Source organism: Salarias fasciatus, chromosome 22 (assembly GCF_902148845.1).
Source record: "Salarias fasciatus chromosome 22, fSalaFa1.1, whole genome shotgun sequence".
NCBI classification, from domain to species: domain Eukaryota; kingdom Metazoa; phylum Chordata; class Actinopteri; order Blenniiformes; family Blenniidae; genus Salarias; species Salarias fasciatus.
The window spans coordinates 12,618,687-12,638,796 of record NC_043765.1 but is presented as its reverse complement, the minus strand read 5'-3'; the positions used below and the strand labels follow the sequence as shown (position 1 = coordinate 12,638,796).

The window sequence follows — 20,110 nt, the reverse complement described above, 5'->3', positions numbered from 1 at the left end:
AAAAGACCGGTGCCGTCCATTAGGTGTGGATGCACGGCCCCGTCGTCCGAGTTACTCTTAGTCAACATGACTCCGCGTCTGCGCCGACCCGCTCGTCTTTGACGGCCGTCTGTATTTGGACATGTTCTTGACTGCAGTGACACCCACCGTCTCGTCTGCAGCTAAGGAAAATAGCCCGCCATTAGGGCTGGCGCATCAGTCTAATGAGAAGCGGCGGGAAGAGAGGCGAGCGCATTTGCGGCCTCGCACGACGAAGTGAGACGCCTAAGGCCTCGTCATTTTCCAGGAAAATGCTAATGCGGACTCTAATTATTACAATTTCCTGTCATGCTTCGAGTCCATTGAGTGAAATCCACTGCCAACAGGGTTCAAGAGGGATTTGTGCTCAGTCCTGTTGGAACATCACTTGGGCCTCTTTATAGGCGTCATGAGTTTAACGCTGAGAAAGACTGGGGTGAAGTACCCCAAAGTCAAACATGACCGCCACTGCTTTTTGGTATAATTGAACAGTGATACGACTTCAGCTTTCTCTGAGAGAAACACGCTGCTGATAATTCATTGAAAGAGCCAGAGGCAGGGAAAAATGAAGCAGGAGATAAAAGCGGACACAGACGAGACAGGAAGGAAGTGAAACACGCGTGCCCGTGAATTTCCGTGTCTGAATCGTGTCACACTCCCAACATTGTTTTGCTTTCTGAATAATTCGCTGCTCCTACAGTATCGGATCACATATTGGAAGCAAACTGTGACCTTTAAGATGGAAATGCCAAAAAGTAGCGAAACTCCAAGAACTCGGGATGTGTTAGACACCAATTATTTCTAAGCCTGTGTGTGTGAGTCTGATAGAAATATTGGATGTCTAGTGTGTAATATTGAGATTAAATTGCTCTAGGAAAGTAATGCGAAAATATGTATAGCGGACAGACTGATATGAGGACTATCAATCACTGTGCTATTTTACGATGTGCAAAAAAAAAAGAAAAAAAGATGAAAAATGCATTCAGTGAACCTCTGAAAAACCACCAAATAACCTCATTTGCAATTTTAAAAGAGTAGAAGTTTGGCAGCTTTTACTGCTTTAAAATAAAGTTGCTTTCTATCAAAAATAATATCCAGCTATAAACAATTTAATCGAACTTTTTGGCATTTTCAGCAGCGGAAAGGGTAGAAGTTTAGCATTAGGACGTAGAACATGTGGTCTGATGAAATCCAGTATCCTGAAAAACACCTTTCACAAACATCGAAGAGAAACACTGTTGTGATATTGCAGGATTTTATATTGCACACTCAGTTATAGGGAATATTTGGATAATTCTTTATTACACGTAAACATTATAGCAATGCAAAGCATTTTGTCTGCACACCTCTGTACTACTGCATAGTTTGAGCCTGATAAATGCATAAACTATCCTACAGAAGAATTGGATCCGAATGAAACTTTAATACTTACACAAACACAATCATGCAAATTTAAAGATCCGTCAAGGAAAACGGCTTACCGTAATCTTTAGGCACAACTACAGAGTACAAACAGGTCCGAGCACTGCTGTAGTTTCCAGGGTATCCGGGAGACAAGACCACTCCCTCTAGCCCAGAGTACTGCCCACCGCACGGCGCTGCAGAGGGAGACGGTGATGAGACACGAAGGGACACCCGTAAAGAGGATATAAAGAAGAAGGTGTACGGCCAATAGTGAGAGACTCCATTCCAGCCCCACTTCTTGCTTTTCAATCCTCTCCGTTTCTTCACTCCTAAATTACTTTTCATGTCTGATTGGGCCGAAGGTGGGAGATGTCCCCAGTGTTTGCCGTAGTGAAATTGCAATGTTTTCCAACTATCGTTCTGGGTTAGCCTGGATGCTGTGAAGCCTGAACCGTCTCTCATGGCTAAAGCCTTTTAAAGAAAAAAAGAAAAAAAAAAAAACTATGCTTGTATCTGAGGAATCCATGCATGCGAGGGTGTTTTTTTTTTTTTTTTTTGCCGGTGCGAGAATGTGTGTGGTATGCACATCTTCCACCTGACAGTGAACCGGTGACACCTGCTGTGAGAGAGCCCGGTTTCTGTGGAGTTGGGGGATCTCTTATCAGCGTTCCAGGGGTACATGCGCAGCATGAGTCACAAGGAATATCAGAGAGCTGTTAGAGGGGGTTGCTGGTTCTGCTACGAGTGTGAGGAGAAGATATGCAAACTAAGCAGCTCCCTCTTCAAAACTGCAGATTATATTTAAGCTTCATTTCTGCATCTATTAATATTTGCAGAAAAGCCACACGGCTCCCTGCGTATACCTGTAGGACACGACTGTGTGGGGAGGCAACACAGTCATTTACGTGTGTTTACATGTCTATAAGCGCTGATGTGGTTTTTCTTGTTCTAGCAACCGACTCCAGATGTCAGTGTTTACCAATGCAGATGGGTTTGGGCTTGTTCCAGCTCGGCTTGCCGTCTCCCCCCATGATGCATGTGAGCGCCGGGTCTCCCTCCAGCGTGTAGCCGCTGTCGCAGTGGTAGGTGACGGTGGAGCCCAGCTTGAGATCGGTGCCCGCCCGCGTCCCGTTGCGCAGCGAGCCGGGCTCGAAGCAGGACTCCCGGGGGTTCTCTGCGGAGAGAGGTAACACAGTGGAAAATCGGCGACAGGAGGCGGCACGTGGCGGCATTCAATAAAGGGAGGTTTTTTTTTTTTGCGTCTCGCGACTCCGGAACAGAAATTGTTTTCTACCTGGGGTTACTCAAACACTTTGATTCCTAACTTTTCTTTCTCTGTGGCTGCATTTACTCTTTTCCCCCCATTCCCTGCAACTCCGTGCGTTCCGCTCTCAGTATATACTACATCTCGGTGGCTGCCACTTTTCTCTCCGGCCCTTGACGGTGGCTTCTCATCGGCGGCTGCCGGGCTATGTATGGCTGTGGAGACAGACAGCCAGCTGATTGAGAGTGGCGTGGCTCTGGCCCAAGGTCTGCTGACTACACACAACCGCCTCTCCCAACAACACTTCACTGTGCAGCGAACTAGAGAAGACAATGCACATACGCAAGCTTTCTTTGTGAAAAGCACGCGCGCGCGCGCACACACCCTGCCAAGCCCTCACTCACCAACACTCTGAATCCAGCCACATATCAATCACCCCTCCTGAGGTCTTAAGAAAGATGTCTCGCTCAATTTGCCGTCACACCGTTCTTCGGAGGAAAACGTGCACGTGAGAGGAGGCCTGTCAATTTGGCACCCTTCACACTGTCGACGCTAAAATAAACATAGGAAAACTGCCCAAAGCAATTTACCTCAATCTTTAACGCAGTTCACTCCACTCTTACAGCAAAATTCAATATGTGATGGCTTAACACACAAAAGGGAAGGTGAGTCGAGTCAAATGTTAAAATTTGAACTCATATTTGAGTGCCTGTTCTTAAAAAGCCGAACTGCCTCGACAATGCAAATATGGCACATTTTTAACAACACTCACACACAAAGCATTTATCTGGAAAGGTTCACTGAGACGCCATCAAAGAGGAATATGCTTTCCTCCGTTCCAAAGGTATTTATAAAAACCATCTTACAATGTAACTCAGAGGTGAGATTGTGAGGGTGCCGGAAAGTTCGCATTGCTTTTATGCGTTTGTTTGACATCGAACTTCACTGAAAAGAACCGACACAATAAGGGAAAAAAAAAAAAAGAAAGTTAAGATTGCTTGGAATTCTTTAAACACTTTCTGAACTGCCTTCACTGAAAATTTCTTTATTTATTTAAACAACAACTGAGTTCAATTTCTGATTCAGCAGCTGAATTTCAAGCCAGGTTTGGGTGATGAAACCAGCGGCTCTGCTGAGCAAACAGGAGGCTGCATTTCAGGGCTTAACAAGAGCGCCCCTTTCTGCCTGTCAGTCAGGACACCTGTTTCAGACAGGCTGAGCCCTTTTATGAGCCGAGCCTTCCCTCGCCGCTTCCCCAATTAAACCAACACACCTGAAAATGGAAAGTGTAGGCGTGATGGATGTAGCGTGCATTGTGTATGCACTGGACCCGGACGCCAGCTTGTTGGAAGAAGGTCGGCCGCAGCAATGAAGATGACCGATTTAACAGCCCTCGCTCCAGGAGGTTTGTAGGTGTGAAAGAAAATGTAAGAGAGGCATCATCTATTTTGAGAAATACACAAAGGGGCTTAGGTGATGTGATGTGAAGTGAAAATGAGCGTTGGGCTCAGTACAGGTATCGGAAAAGACAGTTGCGAGGATGGGGTTGCTTGCATATGCGTGTTTTTCCACGTATAAACGTCCTTGTCTGTGTCTGTGTGTGTTATTTAAATGTGGCTCAGGCACGGGAAGTTTTTAGCCCGTTATATTTCCCCAGAGAGGCCAATCAAACATGGCCACGGCTGGAGAAAGACATAAAAACCGCTCGGTAAAAAGGGCTGACAGCACCTCGGGCAGATCCTGTAATGCAATTTTCAGTGGCGAGCTGACCAAATACGGACCGGGCCAACTCGTCAACTCGCCTCTTCCTCACCAAATAGGGCTAAACTCGCGGCCAAACACGCTTTAGTGCCACGTTGTTTGTCTGAAACTGAGGAGGTAATTTATGTATTATTTGGTTATGGTTCATTAGTGTGGAGAATTGGAAGTGGGGTGAGGGAGTTTTTCTGAGCCACACACTGGGTCCATCTGCTCTACCAGATTGGCCGTACAATATCACACGCTGCATCGCTCACTCCGTTGAATATTGCTGTGAGTGAGTTAAGGCTCAGGCTCTGTGTCGTGTTTCACGCCGCTCGTGTGGAGTTTGCATTAACGGGAAGCGTTCTAATAACAGCTGACACACTCAAACGGATGAAAACTCACCTGAAAGCCGGCCAAGAGAAAAGCAAGTAGTCGATCTAGAATTGGTTAAATGTCTTCCGCCTTAAAGTGTTCTAATTGAGACTTGGAGATTTAGGACAATTTAACACTGTTCTCTCAAGTGAAGCCCTTAACAAAGGAGTCCCGTCTAATTTAGAGCTCATTGTGTTTTTGTTAGTGGGCTTCAACCTCCAGCTGCTGAGGCATTTCCTCATGATGGTGAAAACATACATGTACAAAACACATATATGAGTTCTGGAGCCAACCGGATCTCATCTGTGATCCCTCCGCACCGGCAAATGTCTCATGCGAGGAAATGAAATGAAATTTGGGTCCCCTCAAAATCAATTTGCTGCGGTCAGCCGAGTTTAAGACGCGAGAAAAACAAAACGCCGTTTGCTCCGATTCATCAGTAGCCCTTCGTGCAGCTGGACTGATCAAAAAGAGCTTAAGCGCGCATGCTGTCAGCGTTTTATTTTCATAATTCTTTGTGTTAGTGGGCTACTGAGGGAGGTGCACATCAATAACAACACCCAGGCAGGCCGCGGCACAAACGGGAGGGTGGTGATCAGGATGCTGCAGCACAGACACCCCGTTCTTTCGCTGGCGCATTTTTCACACGGCTAATCTCACTCGCTTTTGGACGAGACACAAGAGAAAGTTAAAAAAGAAACAATCTGCAAGGTCGATAAGCAGCAGAGGATAAATCTCTCCTCGCCCAGCCAAAGGAAGAATTTTAGAACATCAATTGTTTTGGGGATAAAATGACAACTTACTGAAGGAGTTATTTTGTTCAGAATCATAAGATGCTCAAAATTGAAAAATCTCATTAGAAGAACTCAAGAAGCAGAGAGACTATAATCAGAGTTCACAGCAGCACACAATCAGCCATATAGTCATTTCCCAACAGAAAGTACACACCTGTGTACTGCAGCACGAATCCATTGCTGCTGAGGGAGGCGTCGCTACGGAAAGCCAAGAAGAGCGTGTTGGAGCTGCTCTCGATTCGATCGGGAACATCGGTGCCGTAAAAACTCCCCAGCAGGGGGCTGAGGGAGTCTGGACCATCGTAGATATGGAGGAAGTCATAACTGGGCTCCAAGCTGAACCTGGTTACACAGATTTAAACACACATGATGTTTGCTGCTGATACACTATTATAGAACACATGTTAGTGTGACTGAAAGCTCACTGGTTGAAGCTCAGAGAGATGACGTAGTCCTGTGTGACCGCAACAGTCCAGTCGCACTCCCTTCCATGAGGGTACGGTTCAGGGTAGTCTGGAGATAGAATGAGCCCGCTCGGTCCCGTCAGGTTCCCTCCACATGGAGCTGAGGAGAAAGATGAAAACACATATAAAGCCACACGCCGGGGTCAATCAAACAAATTCAGCTGCCCGCCGACAGAAATTCCACCTGTTTCATTACAGTATTGAAATGTCCTAAATGGCATAAACATAAACATAGCAGTTTGATACGTTGAAGGCTGAATAACTGAGTGACCACCGTTTGAAGTGAGGCATTTGTAAACGGCGCAGAAAGCCGGGAAAAAAGGTAATTAACTCGCCGACGACCATCTGAGATCAGCAACTCAAAGGTTGCCATAGTGACGGTATTCAATATTGTTTGGCACAGCATGGCTCTCCAAGAGCTGCTACTTCTGTGTAAACTACTGCCCTTGTTTCGCATGGTGAACTGCTTTGACTCCAAGAAAAAAAAAAAAGAATAAAAAAAAAAAAGCACACATCTGTGAAGTACTCTTTTTTATGGTGCCAAAAGTTAAAGCAAATCTTATTTAAATCATTCAGTCACAAGGAACTGTAAGATTATGTTTCAGATCATTAAAAATGACGGTAAAAGACAGGCACTTGTTAAAAAAAGGCATGGCGCGAATGACATTTAAAAAGCAATCACATTAAAAACAACGGGTAAAGCAGGATATTAAGCAGTTAGAAACTGTACTTAAAAATTAAATATAAAGCAAATAGAACAACAGAAACAAAACTGTGAGCAAGAGAGGGAAGCATTAAGGAGAGGACACATTCACTTGTTTTTAATGAAATAAATAAATTGAGCACATAATGGAAGGCTGAAGGAACATTTGCTTAATATTCTTTTTTTTTTTTAATCATTAAACAAAAGTCACAGACAAGAACTGTGACTGTATCTTTAGAAGGTACGAATTTTAAAAGCTGAGATTTTCATCAGCCTATAAAACAGAGGTTTCAAACATAAGGTCCATGGGCCAAAAACGGCTTACAAGCAGCTGCAATCTGACCCGCTGAACCACCAAGCAAATAAGTCCAAATGTTGAAGAAAACAATTCTACAATAACACTGAGACCCAGGCTGAGATATCAGTGATGCTGTCATGAAGGGCAGTTAACTCATTGTGAAAATGCAAAGTAGCATTAACCTGAAGCTCTGCTGTCAGTGTGAGTTTGTAAAAACATGCACAATGCAATAGCTATAGCAGTTTTCACTGCATTTTGTAGCCATTTCTTAGGATAATTGGCAAAATTATGGCCTTTTAAGTAAAGTGTTTCACAGCCCTGCCATACATTATAAAACAAAGTAAAAATAGGTACTCCATTCACATTTTAGTTATGAGTTTATCACTTTTTTAAAGCCTGTGACTTCCTGTGATTAGAGTTCTTTTGTGTCTGTGCTACATTTACAGCATCATAGTTCATATGGAAATGGACAGACTCCTTCTATTCAAGCAAGGTTTTTCTACTTGCTTGGTGCGCAACATGAATCAGACGGCGGCGTTCACAAGTCCACAGATGAACCACATTACCCCGGTAATCGCAGACACGCCTTGAGATAAGTGAGCAGCTAATGCGTATCGACACCGGCTTACCTCACTCTCACCTGTAAGTGAGACACAACTGTTTGACCCCAAACCCAAAAATGATCTCATTAAACTAAACATTAATTAAAAGGAAGCTAATTACATAATATTAATTAAATCAGTTAATTACTTAGCATTGTTTGGTTGTTGAGCAGTAGCCCGCTCGTGCTTCACAGATTAATCAAAAAAAGGGCTACAGAAAGAGTAGAGGTAGAACTGAGAGGTCTCTGTGGCCGCTGAGGAACGGGATAATCTCATCTCTGTCTGCTGCAGTGCCTCCGGTAAATGTCTAGGGGATATGGGAATTTAGTTTGCCACTTAAAATTCACTTAAGGAGTCTGTTAGGTAATTGAGTTAGGAACCTGCGTTGTCTACCTGTTCGACAAAAGTCAGAGCGGTAAGAAAAGCTATGCAGTGCATGGCACTGTTTCCACAGCTTCTTTCTCTTTATTCCGATTAAATATCAATTCCTATAACCAGAGACAAAACTGTGGTGCCTTACAATAATAAGCAAGCCACTTGAGCATACAAAAGTACTTTTAGTAGCTTTAAAAATAAAATTATGTGATCACTAAATGCAGAGTTTAGAGTTTAAAAAAAAAAAGTAGTAGAGAAAAAGGCTGGGGGAGAAGCTGCATTAAGTGTGGATATGTGCCAGCAATTACCTGTGCATGTCGGAGGGTCGGGCTGCCAGAAGAAGCGCCCGTTGATTTCTGTGCAGGTGATCCTGTTGGCGCCCTGCAGGATGTAGCCGGGATCACACTGGAACACCACATGGTCCCCCGGCTCCCTGCTGTCGCCGCCCCGGGTGCCATTAGTCGGCATGCCTGGGTCGTTGCAGGACGTCGCAGTGGAGACTGAAGGAGCGAAGCGGAGCTTAATCAGTGCAATGTAAATGGGCCTCGGTCACAAGATGAAAAGGGTGTATTATTGCCATTGTTCACAGTTAAACCTGGGAGTGCTGCACCTTTCCCCTCACTCAGTTCTTTTCATCTAACATTTCCATCATCCTCTATTATCCTTCTCACCGGAGAACTGCAGAGCGAAGCCCTGCTTGCTGGTGAAGAAGTCCGTGGTGAACTGCAGGCTGACGGTGTTGAAGGTGCTGTGGGCGTCGGGGGGCAGCACCGAGCCGCTCAGCTCCCTCAGCAGAACCCCTCCGTCCTGAGGCCCATCCCAGATCCGGAGCACGTCGTGGACCTCCTCCGTGTGGAAGACCAGGAAATGCAGGCTGCAAAAGGCCAAAGCGTTTAGGTTTTGATAGATGACATTCTGTGATGATAGATGCACCCCGTGACCCCCAAAGCGAAAATTAAGTGTTATATAAACCAACTTCAGGTGTACAAAAGCAGCCTTTTTTTTCCTCACAGGAAAATTATAAACAGACTTTAAATTCAGCTGCGTCCTCTTTGCATTTCATTTCATTCAAACAACCCTTGGCTCTTTGACGAAAGGTTAAAGCAGCAGAAGTCATCCGCTCTCAGCTTTTCATTGAGCAGTCAATATCAAAAAAAAAAAAACAAAAACCAAGTCTGTCACATAATAATCTTTCTACAAAAAGAGGATTATTATATAAATAAAAAAAACTATTGTATTATCTACTTTTTTAAAAATCAAGGTTCAGTATTTGTTTAATTTTCATAGCATTTATTACTGAAACATCTCAATTTAAAAGCAGAAAAAGCAGATGACAGAAAAACATTGGCTTTAAAGAAGAAGTCACAATTTCTAAAATGTGATGAGTCAAAACTATAATGAAAGGATTACAGCAAACCGCATATTTAAGAGAATCACTAAGTAATGACGTGATTAACGGAGACAATAAGAATAGTGGGGGGAAAAAAGGCACGGATGAAACCATGTGTAAAAGAGGAAAACAAATAACATTTTAAAGTGAATCACAGGCGGTGGAAGCGGAGCATTCAGTGGATGTTCCACAATGCCAGTCAAGCAGATACGTCTGCCACAGCATTTAATAGTTTCAGTCTAGACATCAGAAAGATGATGCTGTCAAAATATCTACCCTTCACTTTGGCTTAGACAGCTGTCAGCCAGCCGGTGGTCCAACGGATGGGAAATGCACTGTCGCGTCATGTGTGTGTGTGTGTGTGTATGTGTGTGTGAGACTGTGAAAGCCTCAATGCAGTGGATTCATATCAATATAGCATTTGGAGTTTTGTGCGTGAGCATGAGTGTGTGTGTGTGCTTCGGATTGGCTCAGCAGGACTAAAGAAGTAACAAAAAGCAATTAAAGTAAAGATATGAGAGAGATGTTGACATGGACTGCATGAAAAACTTTTTATTTGCTTTCAATATCATTTTTGTACACGCAGATGTTGGGGAAAAAAAAAAAAAAAAAAGTTTATGCCAGCTTATCCAAATCGCTGGCTTGGATATTTTGAAAATATAATAGAAATTCAGCTCTCAAGCTGTACTGAGCTGGTAAAAACATCTATCGCCGAGTTTATTTACTCAGAATGAGGACCAGAGAAAAATAAAACGTAGCATTTCTGATGGAGCTTCAATTGCTTTATTTGGATGTTGTCACACCTTCAATAGATTTCACAGAGATGGTGAGGCGCTTGAGCTCACCGGGGCGTCTCGTCTCATAGTGAGGATTTCCCTGGTTTGAGTCCAGGCTGAGCTTGAAAGTGTGTGAGTGTGTGACTGGCTGTCTCTGTCTGCTCCTGTCCAGGCTGTCAGCTCCCCTGCCTTAGCTCATAGTCAGCTGGGATCGTCTCCAGTAACTTGCGACCAGAAGGTTGACGGTTGAACTTTAACCTAACGGAGCGACCTGGCACGGAAATCATGAACGCATTAATTGGAGCCAAACACTTTCTCAACACTGTTCCTCACAACTGCATCCATCCTGGTTCATGGCCAAAGCCAGTGCAACTGCTTAAAAGATACTTCTGCACCACTTGTGTTCATCTTTTAAAGAAAGTCTGCAGAGCTCATTCTTTTTTTTTTCTTTTTGAGAAGCTTAAGCTCTCCCATGAATATCTGTACAAATCATGAAGTCAAAAATCTGATTTTTAAATTTTATGAGTTGCATTGAAATCCCATTTTCAGTCAACCACAGTAAATCACAGTACATTATGCGTTTTGGTACCATCATCCCTTTACACTCATCCACACACACACGCAGCCTTAAGCTATGGATGATGCAGAGGAGGGGCAGCGGCCCACTGGTATGTCGGCTTTAGCAACAAGTTCCCACCGTTTCTGCATAATTGGCGTCAGACTCCGATTCCCATACTGTCTGATGTGTGAGAAGCAGCCAGAGGCTACTCAACCATGTGCCGCGTGCGTGTGTGTGTGTGTGTGAATACTGTACATAACCCACATGACATGTTTTGTTGCAGGGGCTTGCGGAAAGAAATTCGCACTGAACAAACAGATGCAGACAGGCACGCCACTGCGCCGCTACACAAATGTGCACTGATAGGTATTTTAAAAGTGTACGCTGCATTACATTCACATACATGAGCATTCGCGCCCTGCAAACACATACACCAGCGGACTCATACATACATACAGTTCACACATTAACCTCCTTATCTCTGCCAGGCAACATATCTCCAGCTTTCATTATCCGGGCACCGGCATAAATATTAATCCTATTCTTTGTACTTACACTCCTCGCGCTAATATTCACTGAGGCAGAGATAATACCGCGTGATGTACAGAACAGTAATCATTCAAAGCTCAATGAAAACAGTCAGATGGTGAATAATAAAAAAAAAAAAAAAAAAAGAAAACACATGAGTAATATGTATGAGATTCTGTATGAGCGAGCAAGTTAAAACGATTCCCTGCTCCCGGGGCCTCCAAGAGGATCAATTGTGACTGTGTGGCTGCCAAGCTTAAATTAGAGGGGACAAGTCTGTGTTTTCTTCTTTTGCATTGAGAATCAAACACTCAAGTGAACAGTCTATAAGGAATCCTTTTTGTTTAGACTGGCAGCGGTCTTAAAGACCAACAAAGTGGATGTCAAACACACGCGTGTCTCCAAAGACATGTGATATGCATGTATGCGTGCAGTTCTTCTGCATCTGTTGCGCAAGCATCGATGATTGTACACATTGTTTTGCATGAGCACGGCGAGAATGGTCACGTGACGGATCGATGCTCCTGTGCTGAAAGGTTTCCTGTTCTAATTCAACCTTCAGGACTGTCAAGAACCCAGCGGCATCATGTTTCCCTTCCAGATTTATATGGTAAGAGGAAGATTGAGAGGTGGGCGGAAAGGGAGTGCTGCCTTGACGAAAAGCAGAAGGTGATGTGGGAAAGGGGTGGCGGTGCTGGTGGTGGTGGTGGGGTCGCAGCAAAAACAAGACTAATGTTCATCACTGCAAGCCGGCTGGAAGAGGTGGTTGATGGCAGGAGGATAAGAGGTTGATGGAGAGCGGAGGGAGCTCTGAGGGATGTAGGTATTGTGCCGCGCAGCCGGATGGATTGGATGGACGTGGGCTGCATGTTATGATGATTGGCTGCTTTTATGTAAAGTCTAAATGAGGGTATCTCCATTTGTTACCCTGAGATTGACAGCTAAAGAGACGGGGTGGAAGAGAAGACGGTAAAAGGATCAGAGTTCTCCCAAAAGGTTTTAAGAATACATGTTGACGTTGGCCTATAAAAACCCCCTTGTGTTTTCCCAGTCAAGGTGTCTGGACTGCACTTTTCATTTAATGGACCAATCCTCTTGGCTGGATTCATCTCTTTTTTTTTCTTTTTTTTTTTTTATTTCCTTGCTTCGTCCATGTGTGTTAAAGTTCACACTTGTTAAAGGCTTTACGGCAGTCAGATAAAGTTGTTGTTGACAATAGTCCACATTTCGAGAAGCTTTTCCCACTTGAGACAAATGCTTCAGAGAAGTGAGGTGAAATTGGTAGAAGTGTGTGTGTGTGTGTGTGTGAAGGGCTGTGTGACAAAACACAGATTGGAATAAGTAAAATGACTGTATGAGTTGCTAAGGAAAAGGAAATTTGGGTCTCTGTGTGCACTTAACATTTTGACAAATCATTGAAAACCGTGTTTTGAAGTTTACAGCTGAGGGCTCTCCTTTACACTCGGTCCCCTCTTAACAAGATAAAATAGTTCAATCAAGTGTCAGAGGAATCGCCGCGAGCAGATGAGATGGAGAAGAGAAGGATGGGAGAGATTTCTCAGGTCTCTTTTGATTCCGCCTTAACTGTTTTGTATTCATATGAGAGAGATAGAGAGAGAAATAGAGAGTGCCGGGATGCTCTCATATGAATACAAAACAGTCGAGCTGCAATCACGACTCCTGTGGGGAGTCTTCGGAGTAGGTGTATGTGTGCATGAAGATGATAAATAAGTAAGTATGTGGGGGTGTATATGTGTGTGGTATGAGGGAAATGAGGAAGAAGAGGGATGTAGAGCAAACAGACTGCTGCTTACTTAGACCTAATTGGGATGGTTTGTATGAAGGCGAAGGCACGGCGAGCGCTCACCTCCACGGAATGCGAGGCGGTGGCCTCTGTGACTCCGGTTTTCAGGATGGGAAACATACATGCACACAACGGGCTTTGAAAACACACTGAACAGACTTGGCAGCCTTTGTGTCCGTGTTGCGCTGACATTTACCGAGCTGTGTTCAGTGATTTACTGTGAGGTACACGGTGTAATGGAATGGAGGAGGCATTGTCGGGTGAATAAAAACAAAGTTCTCAAGCATTCTGGAGCAGCATCAAAGCAACTTGTGTTGAGACTTGCATGTTTTGAAATATCACTGTCAAACTCATTCACCCTTCCACAACTGTTGAATGAATCTAACAGATGCTTAAAGCATGAGTAATTCAGGTTAACAATGAGGTGATGGATTAAATACTTATTTTGTATGAAGATTTCAGCATCGTGGTTCATACTGTCCCACAACTACCTGTGAAAAATGCGCTCAGACTTTAATTTAGTATACGTTTCCCTGCATTATACTGAAAAAAAGTGGTAATGATATAAAATGACATGATGAACACGGTTACAGCAATAACATGAATGCTTCCAAATGGCGAGATGAGCAAGGCACATTAAGTCGATGCTGCTTTTGAAGCTGACATTTATCAATTCGGCACACTGCTTTTATATGCAATGAAAGGCTTTTATAATCTCAAATTCTTAGAATGCAGCCTACCATCCAAATGGCATTATTGGACACTTTATTTAATGTGTTAAGCAAAGGAGTTAAGAGGAGAAATTACGAACAGGGAACTGCACTGAACACCTCTACAAAATATTTTCACAATGTGAGGTGCGTATTATAAGACACAGTTTGCTCCAAAAACTGGACGCTGACGATGAAAAACGTATGTGCGTCATTGTTCTGTATCCTACGTGGCTGAGATCAGTGATTTCACCCAAGCAGCAGCAACCACTGGATGTTATATCAGTGAAATGACTCACTTGCTCCCTGAGCGCAGCGATTCGTTTGATCTCGTTATTATCACTTCACGCCGGTATTCCACTCACTGCTTCGTACCGACGTTCTCCTTCCATCAATAACAATTGGCAAATTGGTTTGGGGCTATTAAGATGTCTGCTGTCACTCAGCCCAACTTCTGGGTTCCACATAAACTCGGCACAGTTTGATTAGTGTGCTACCTTCAGCTGCACCATCTCATACACAAGGAATCCCTGGGCTAATGCATTTGCAAATTCCTCTCAATAATGAATTGCGCGCGTAGGATCAAAGGCATGGATGTGGAGCGCGCCATGCAGTGGAGTGCCAGGGACTCCGAGTGAAGGTACTAATGAACCTAACTGAGCAATCAGGAGGGACCGGGGAATGTCAGATGTTTGTGCTGTGGGAGAAGACGCGTGCACAACGGAATCCGTGAAGACGGTGCGCATGCACGGTGTGCAAAAAAACATTAGTAACAGTACAATGAAGTGGAAAAATAAATTAAAAAATCCATGCAGCGCTTCATTTAATAGTTAGAGAATGTTCATGTTGCTCTACTGCAGCACAATGGAACGGAATGACCAAAACACCAGTTTTACCACTGCAGTGTTACTATTCAGGTTATCTGAGAAATCAGGCTAATGCGAAAATCTATCTATACTGCTACAGTAGCACAAGATTAACAGTCAGAAACGTTTTAATTTTAAAACAAAAAAAAATTACAAAACACATTTTAACAGGAAAATCTTATTGCTGCAATGACAAGAACAATTCGACTCTTTGAAAAAAAGAACATTTTAAAGAATAGATCATGGGGTTTCCCTCCGTATTTGTAACCAAATTCCATGCATGGTTAAATTAAAAACACAAAACGCGGGTTAGCCAAATTGCAAATAATTGCTATTTACTATCTCATAGCAAGTGTATTTATGACAAATATGTGTCATTCTATCATGTACGGAACATTTCATTTCATGTACAAAAATCATGGAGATACAACGTCCCATTATGAAGTGCATGTGATTTTCGTAGGAACGCTTAATCCAATTTATGAGAAGAGAGATTATAGACATTCCACTTAAACCATCTATTGTGTCCTCTGCCTCTTCTGCATGTTCCTTCACACACACATGTACTTATGGATTTAACGGCATTCTCTCTGAAGTGTGCCATGCCCGGAGCGCCTTCCCTCCCTCAAGTGCAGAAGCTTACACGAATATTACATTAGTTTACATTGCCGCCTCGTGACGGCGCATAAACACTTTTAATACTCCGGTGTTCCATAATGGTTTCTCATTTCTGTGTTGTCAAACATGGGAGTTATCAGAGGCGTGATGATGTACAACGGACATTGGTTTTAACAAGTTGAATGTACCGAAATGGATTCATACTAAAGCGAACTCCGGCGGGTGGAAAGGCTTCGATACGCCCAAGGACATCGTCTTGTTAAAAATGTATAAGGTGTGATGGTGATACTGTGCTGTGGTCTAAAGAATTCTGCAAAGCCTGCGCATTATCTCACACCTGTATGTATAAGAAGTTTAAATGGGGTGATTACACACACAAAAGTCACAAGGTGCTCTTTTTTTTTTTTTTTTGGTTTTGTTTGTTGCTTGAGGGGCGAAGGAAACACCGGCGCTTTGAATTACCGGGGTGGGTCGAGGTGAGAGGAGGTGAAATGAGGTGAGGAAAAGAAGCGTTTCATGAATAGACTGACGACGGCAGGAGAACTGAAGGAGAAAAAAGAAATCTAATCTAATACACAAGGTGTTATCTATCAAGCAAATGCAATGCTGAGGGAAAGCTGTGGGCTGGTGTGAGGCTCAGACTGCTTCCAAAAGTATGGCGTCAATACTTTATTTTTCATGATTCACATCATTTCATTTCTTTATGTAAACTGAGACGGGCCTGATTATGTTGAGTTCAGAGACTCATGAGGGAGACGCCACCCGTTGCAGGACTTAGTAGCGATTAGCTAAATTCGTCATCTCGACCAGTGATTGGACGGAATGAGGAGTTGAATTCGTCTTTTGTGATGAAAAAAGTGGCCAATATGACGAATGAGCTTGAAACTGCAAACTGAAGCGGCACCAATGTGAGACAGTGTGGAAGCCTAAATATTTATCCTTTATCCTCAGTGAAAAGGAACTCATCATTATAGAACATATGAAAAAATAAATGTATTTCACACATAGTGTGCTATGAGGCCCCTTCTATGTATGGAACTGTACAGGGTGTGGAGGAATCGCCTCGGTTTACAATGGTAAAAGTTTGGGTCCCTCAAGTAAAAGGATGGTTGCCACAGAGCCAGACGGCTGAATGTCCACTGCCTCTCAAATCAGCTGCAGAAACCAATAACTGCTTTATTCGTGTCCCAGCATTGCTGACCACACTCGGGTCAAATTGAACCTTGCCAGAGCTGCATCCACGCAACTTTGCTGAGCGGCTTATTTGTGATTGGGGAATGCGAGGCTGAAATATGAACTGTGTTTGAACTATGTCAGTCTCAACTTTTGGTTAATTGATTGATATTTTATTCCCTAGTTTGTAATCACTGGTTGAATGTTTAGTGTTGTTTTTCTCTGTACATTTTTTTTTTTAAGCCAATCAGACTTCTTTTGCTGGTATAACATGATGGCTAAGTAACATTATACAACCCCAGGCCAAACATTCAATACAAAATCCAAACAGTTTCAAATTTACTTATTAAATTATATACATTTTAATCGAAACAAACAAATCAAATCAAATGCGAATTTTGATTTGGCCTGGTCTGAAACCTGAAGGCTGCGTTTCCTCGCGCTGTTGTAACTCAGCTATTGGCCAACAGCAGCTCGCTGAAGATTGATTGCACAGCGGCCTGAGAAAGTAATGAATACCACTGCACACAAAAAAAAAAGAGAGAGAGAGGGGGTGGGGGTGGGGCTAAATTGGAAGTATATTGAAAGGTGGTAGATTGAAAGAAAGCCCGCTCAAAGAACAAAGTAATCAGAAAAGTCGAACGCACACCAAAAGAAGGAAATCAAAGTGTACTGCTCAGACCTAATCGTGCTTCCAGGCGCCGCCTCGATGGTCCACATGCAGTGCAGGTTGTGCTCGTATGGCGCCGGGTAGCCCGGAGACAGGATCCGACCGGAGGGCTCCTCCTTGATGGTGCCCCCACACTCGGCTGCAAAGAAAGACGAAAAGAATCATGAAGTTAAATAAACGGAACGACGCAAGTAGGTTAAGACACTCGCCACAGAAACTGCACGGCCCTACTTTCAGGAAAGTGCATCTCATCAGTTCCCTCTCATCATTATTAATTATTGACAAAGCAGTCAAACGTGACGTACTCGATCATCTCGCGCGCAATCTGAATGATAGGAGGGAGAGCAGCCAACTCAATATACTCAATGTGTCTCTTTGGCTCGGCGAAGGCAGCCCGCCACCTCCGCCATGATCTCATAGACCTGTTGACTGAACACCCTGATATTCAATTTATCAGACAGCAGTTCAAGCTCGACTTTCATAAAATATGCTTTGATTGATGTGGCAAATATTTCAGGTTATTTTTAGGCATCAATCAAGGAAGGAAAAAAAAAGAAGAAAAAAAACAAACCCACAGTATTCGTGTGCAAAGCAGATGTGTGACTGTCAGATTAAACTATCACTGAGCGACATGATAGGTAGATCATAGGAAAAGAGTGGGAGACTTGTCAAGAACCGCTGGTTCATTAGACGTGTGTCAATCACCGAGCGCGTGGTAACGGTGGCCGCAGCCAGTGTGGTTTTTCTAACGAGGCGGCATAAGCTCAGTCTCTCAATAAACTGACAACATCGAAACACACATTTCTGAAATGGCAACGCTAACTCACAGGCCAAAACATTTTGTCAAGAACAGTGGGAAGAATTGAGTTCGTTTTTTTTTCACTCCCCCCCTCCCTCGTGTAATGAATTGCTATCAGAAACACTTGGTGACTGAAAAGCAATTTCCAGGCCTCCTTCAATTACCACCTCCTACTTCCAATGAAAAAAATCTCCGACAACATCAGATTTAAAGTGTTTTTGTTCACTTTTTTTTGAAGCAATCTTAACTGACAAGAGGATGTTAAAAGTTTCTGGTTTTATTTTTGTTTTCCCCTTGAGACAAAAACAACTCCTTTAAACAGGAGGAAAACAGTGATGAAAACTGGAGCTGAACTACAGTAACAACAAAGGGTGAAACTGAGAATGGGGAGTAGGAAACCGCCTATATTAACACAATTCGCCAGTGGAGCACGGGCATGAACAAACTCAGGCTTCTACGAGAACGTCATCGAGAACTGTCAGCTGTCACCACAATTCTTGCAGCTGCTTGTCTTAATCCAACATTCTACCTGTAACATTGTTGTGCTCTTAAATAGATTACATATTTGAACAGGTAGGTTTTCATTTCTGCTTACGAAGGAAGGGATGGCAGAAGAATATTGGAAAGAGAGTTCAAACTGAACACGCTGATCTTTCCACTTTTCCAGCTTTGTTCACCCTGTTTTTTTTTTTTGTGTTTTTTTTTAAGAAAACTTGCCGTTTCAAGGAGTGAGAAGAGAAGGTGGTGATCTATCACAGTAAGACAAAGCCATCTCTTTCTTCTCGCCTTATGACCTAAGAAACTACTGTTCAATGCCGCCATGGCAGTGTAACTCTCCCAGCAGCTCCAACCCTTCAATCTCTGTCTCCAGACTCCTCTTTCTAAAATCAACTCAGGTTTCTCCGTCTTCGTCTCGGTTTCTCCTCAAAGCGGCTTCAAATTGCTCTCTGAATGAGAATAGTGAGTCTGCGGCTGATCATAGAGATTCAGAGATGTGGTTTGTTTCCTAACATGGGGATAAAATATCCACAGAAATCCCAACAAATCAAACAGAAGGCATGCAGGTTTGTATTTGCTTGAGCACTGGGCATTAATATGTACAAATACACTCACCAGCCACTTCATTAGGTATTCTGTGCTTTCTCATGCTTATTAATGGGGCGATCACAGTATTAGAAGCACGGCTTAATGGGAAGCGGATAAACAGGAAACTACAACTTCCAACCTCAATGGTAATCTCAAGTAAAAACTATTATCATACATTATGATACTAGGTCGCATCAGACTGCAACTGGGGGACGAGTGCATGCCGCATTCTCCGCTAAAGGTTATCTACAAAATGTGTGCTAAGTATAATTAAAGTCCAAGTCTGTAAAGCCTCAGTCGTCCGCCTCCGAAACCTGCCAACTTTTTTTCTTTCCCGTGACTTTCAGCACGCAAAGTCTGCCCACTATCTTCACCTCAGGTCCTCTCTCCACGCTCCCTCCCCGCCGCCTGTTCCCGTCTGTGTCTCATCTATGTTCGGTCTGTCCTCGCTTTCGGGAAATAATCTCGCCATTACAAACGGAAACAGTCCCTCATCGGCTCCTAAATTCACTCTGGCTGTTAAGCTATCGTCTGCTGTGAAAGGAGCACGGGGAGGACAAATGTGTGCAGGGATATACAGTTTTCTGAATGTTGTTTATACCCACAGATGAAATTACCTGTCAGTTTGGGCTGAGGAGGGGAGCTGAGCAATGCTATTCTAATCACCTTGGCTGATGTCAAAAAAGAAGAAGAAGAAGAAAAAAAAAGCACCTGCCTGCCTGTTTTTCCTCTTGGTGAGTTTCAGGCTGGTTTCTGAGTCACTGTCAAAATGCCGCCTGGGAGCAGGTCTAAAAATTGCTCTGGGTGTCTTAACATGGCTTTACACAGGCAGAGGCTGTATGTGTATAAATAGTATTTTAATACTTGAGGAAAATATGCATAACACAGTTGTGTCAGCTGGCAACAAATGGCGGAGGAATTGTATTTTGTAAATGAAATAAACAAACTTGCCTTCAGCATGGTGGGTAGAGTTAATATAGTGATTTTTATTTTAGTAAAAAAAACTATATATATATATATATATATATATATATATATATATATATATATATGGAAAGGAGGAATTTGCAATTGTGATGCAATGTGAATACGAA

The 20,110-nt window shown here is 43.3% G+C and overlaps 1 protein-coding gene across 1 annotated transcript in view; it reads right to left on the bottom strand.

The window, feature by feature from the left end:
• Positions 1–20,110, bottom strand: part of LOC115409775 (CUB and sushi domain-containing protein 1-like) — a 204,277-nt gene that overhangs the window by 62,136 nt on the left and 122,031 nt on the right. The window contains 7 exon segments of the mRNA XM_030121052.1: positions 1,500–1,616; positions 2,402–2,596; positions 5,750–5,937; positions 6,021–6,159; positions 8,346–8,537; positions 8,709–8,911; positions 17,144–17,270. Coding sequence (XP_029976912.1) covers positions 1,500–1,616; positions 2,402–2,596; positions 5,750–5,937; positions 6,021–6,159; positions 8,346–8,537; positions 8,709–8,911; positions 17,144–17,270 — 1,161 coding nt within the window.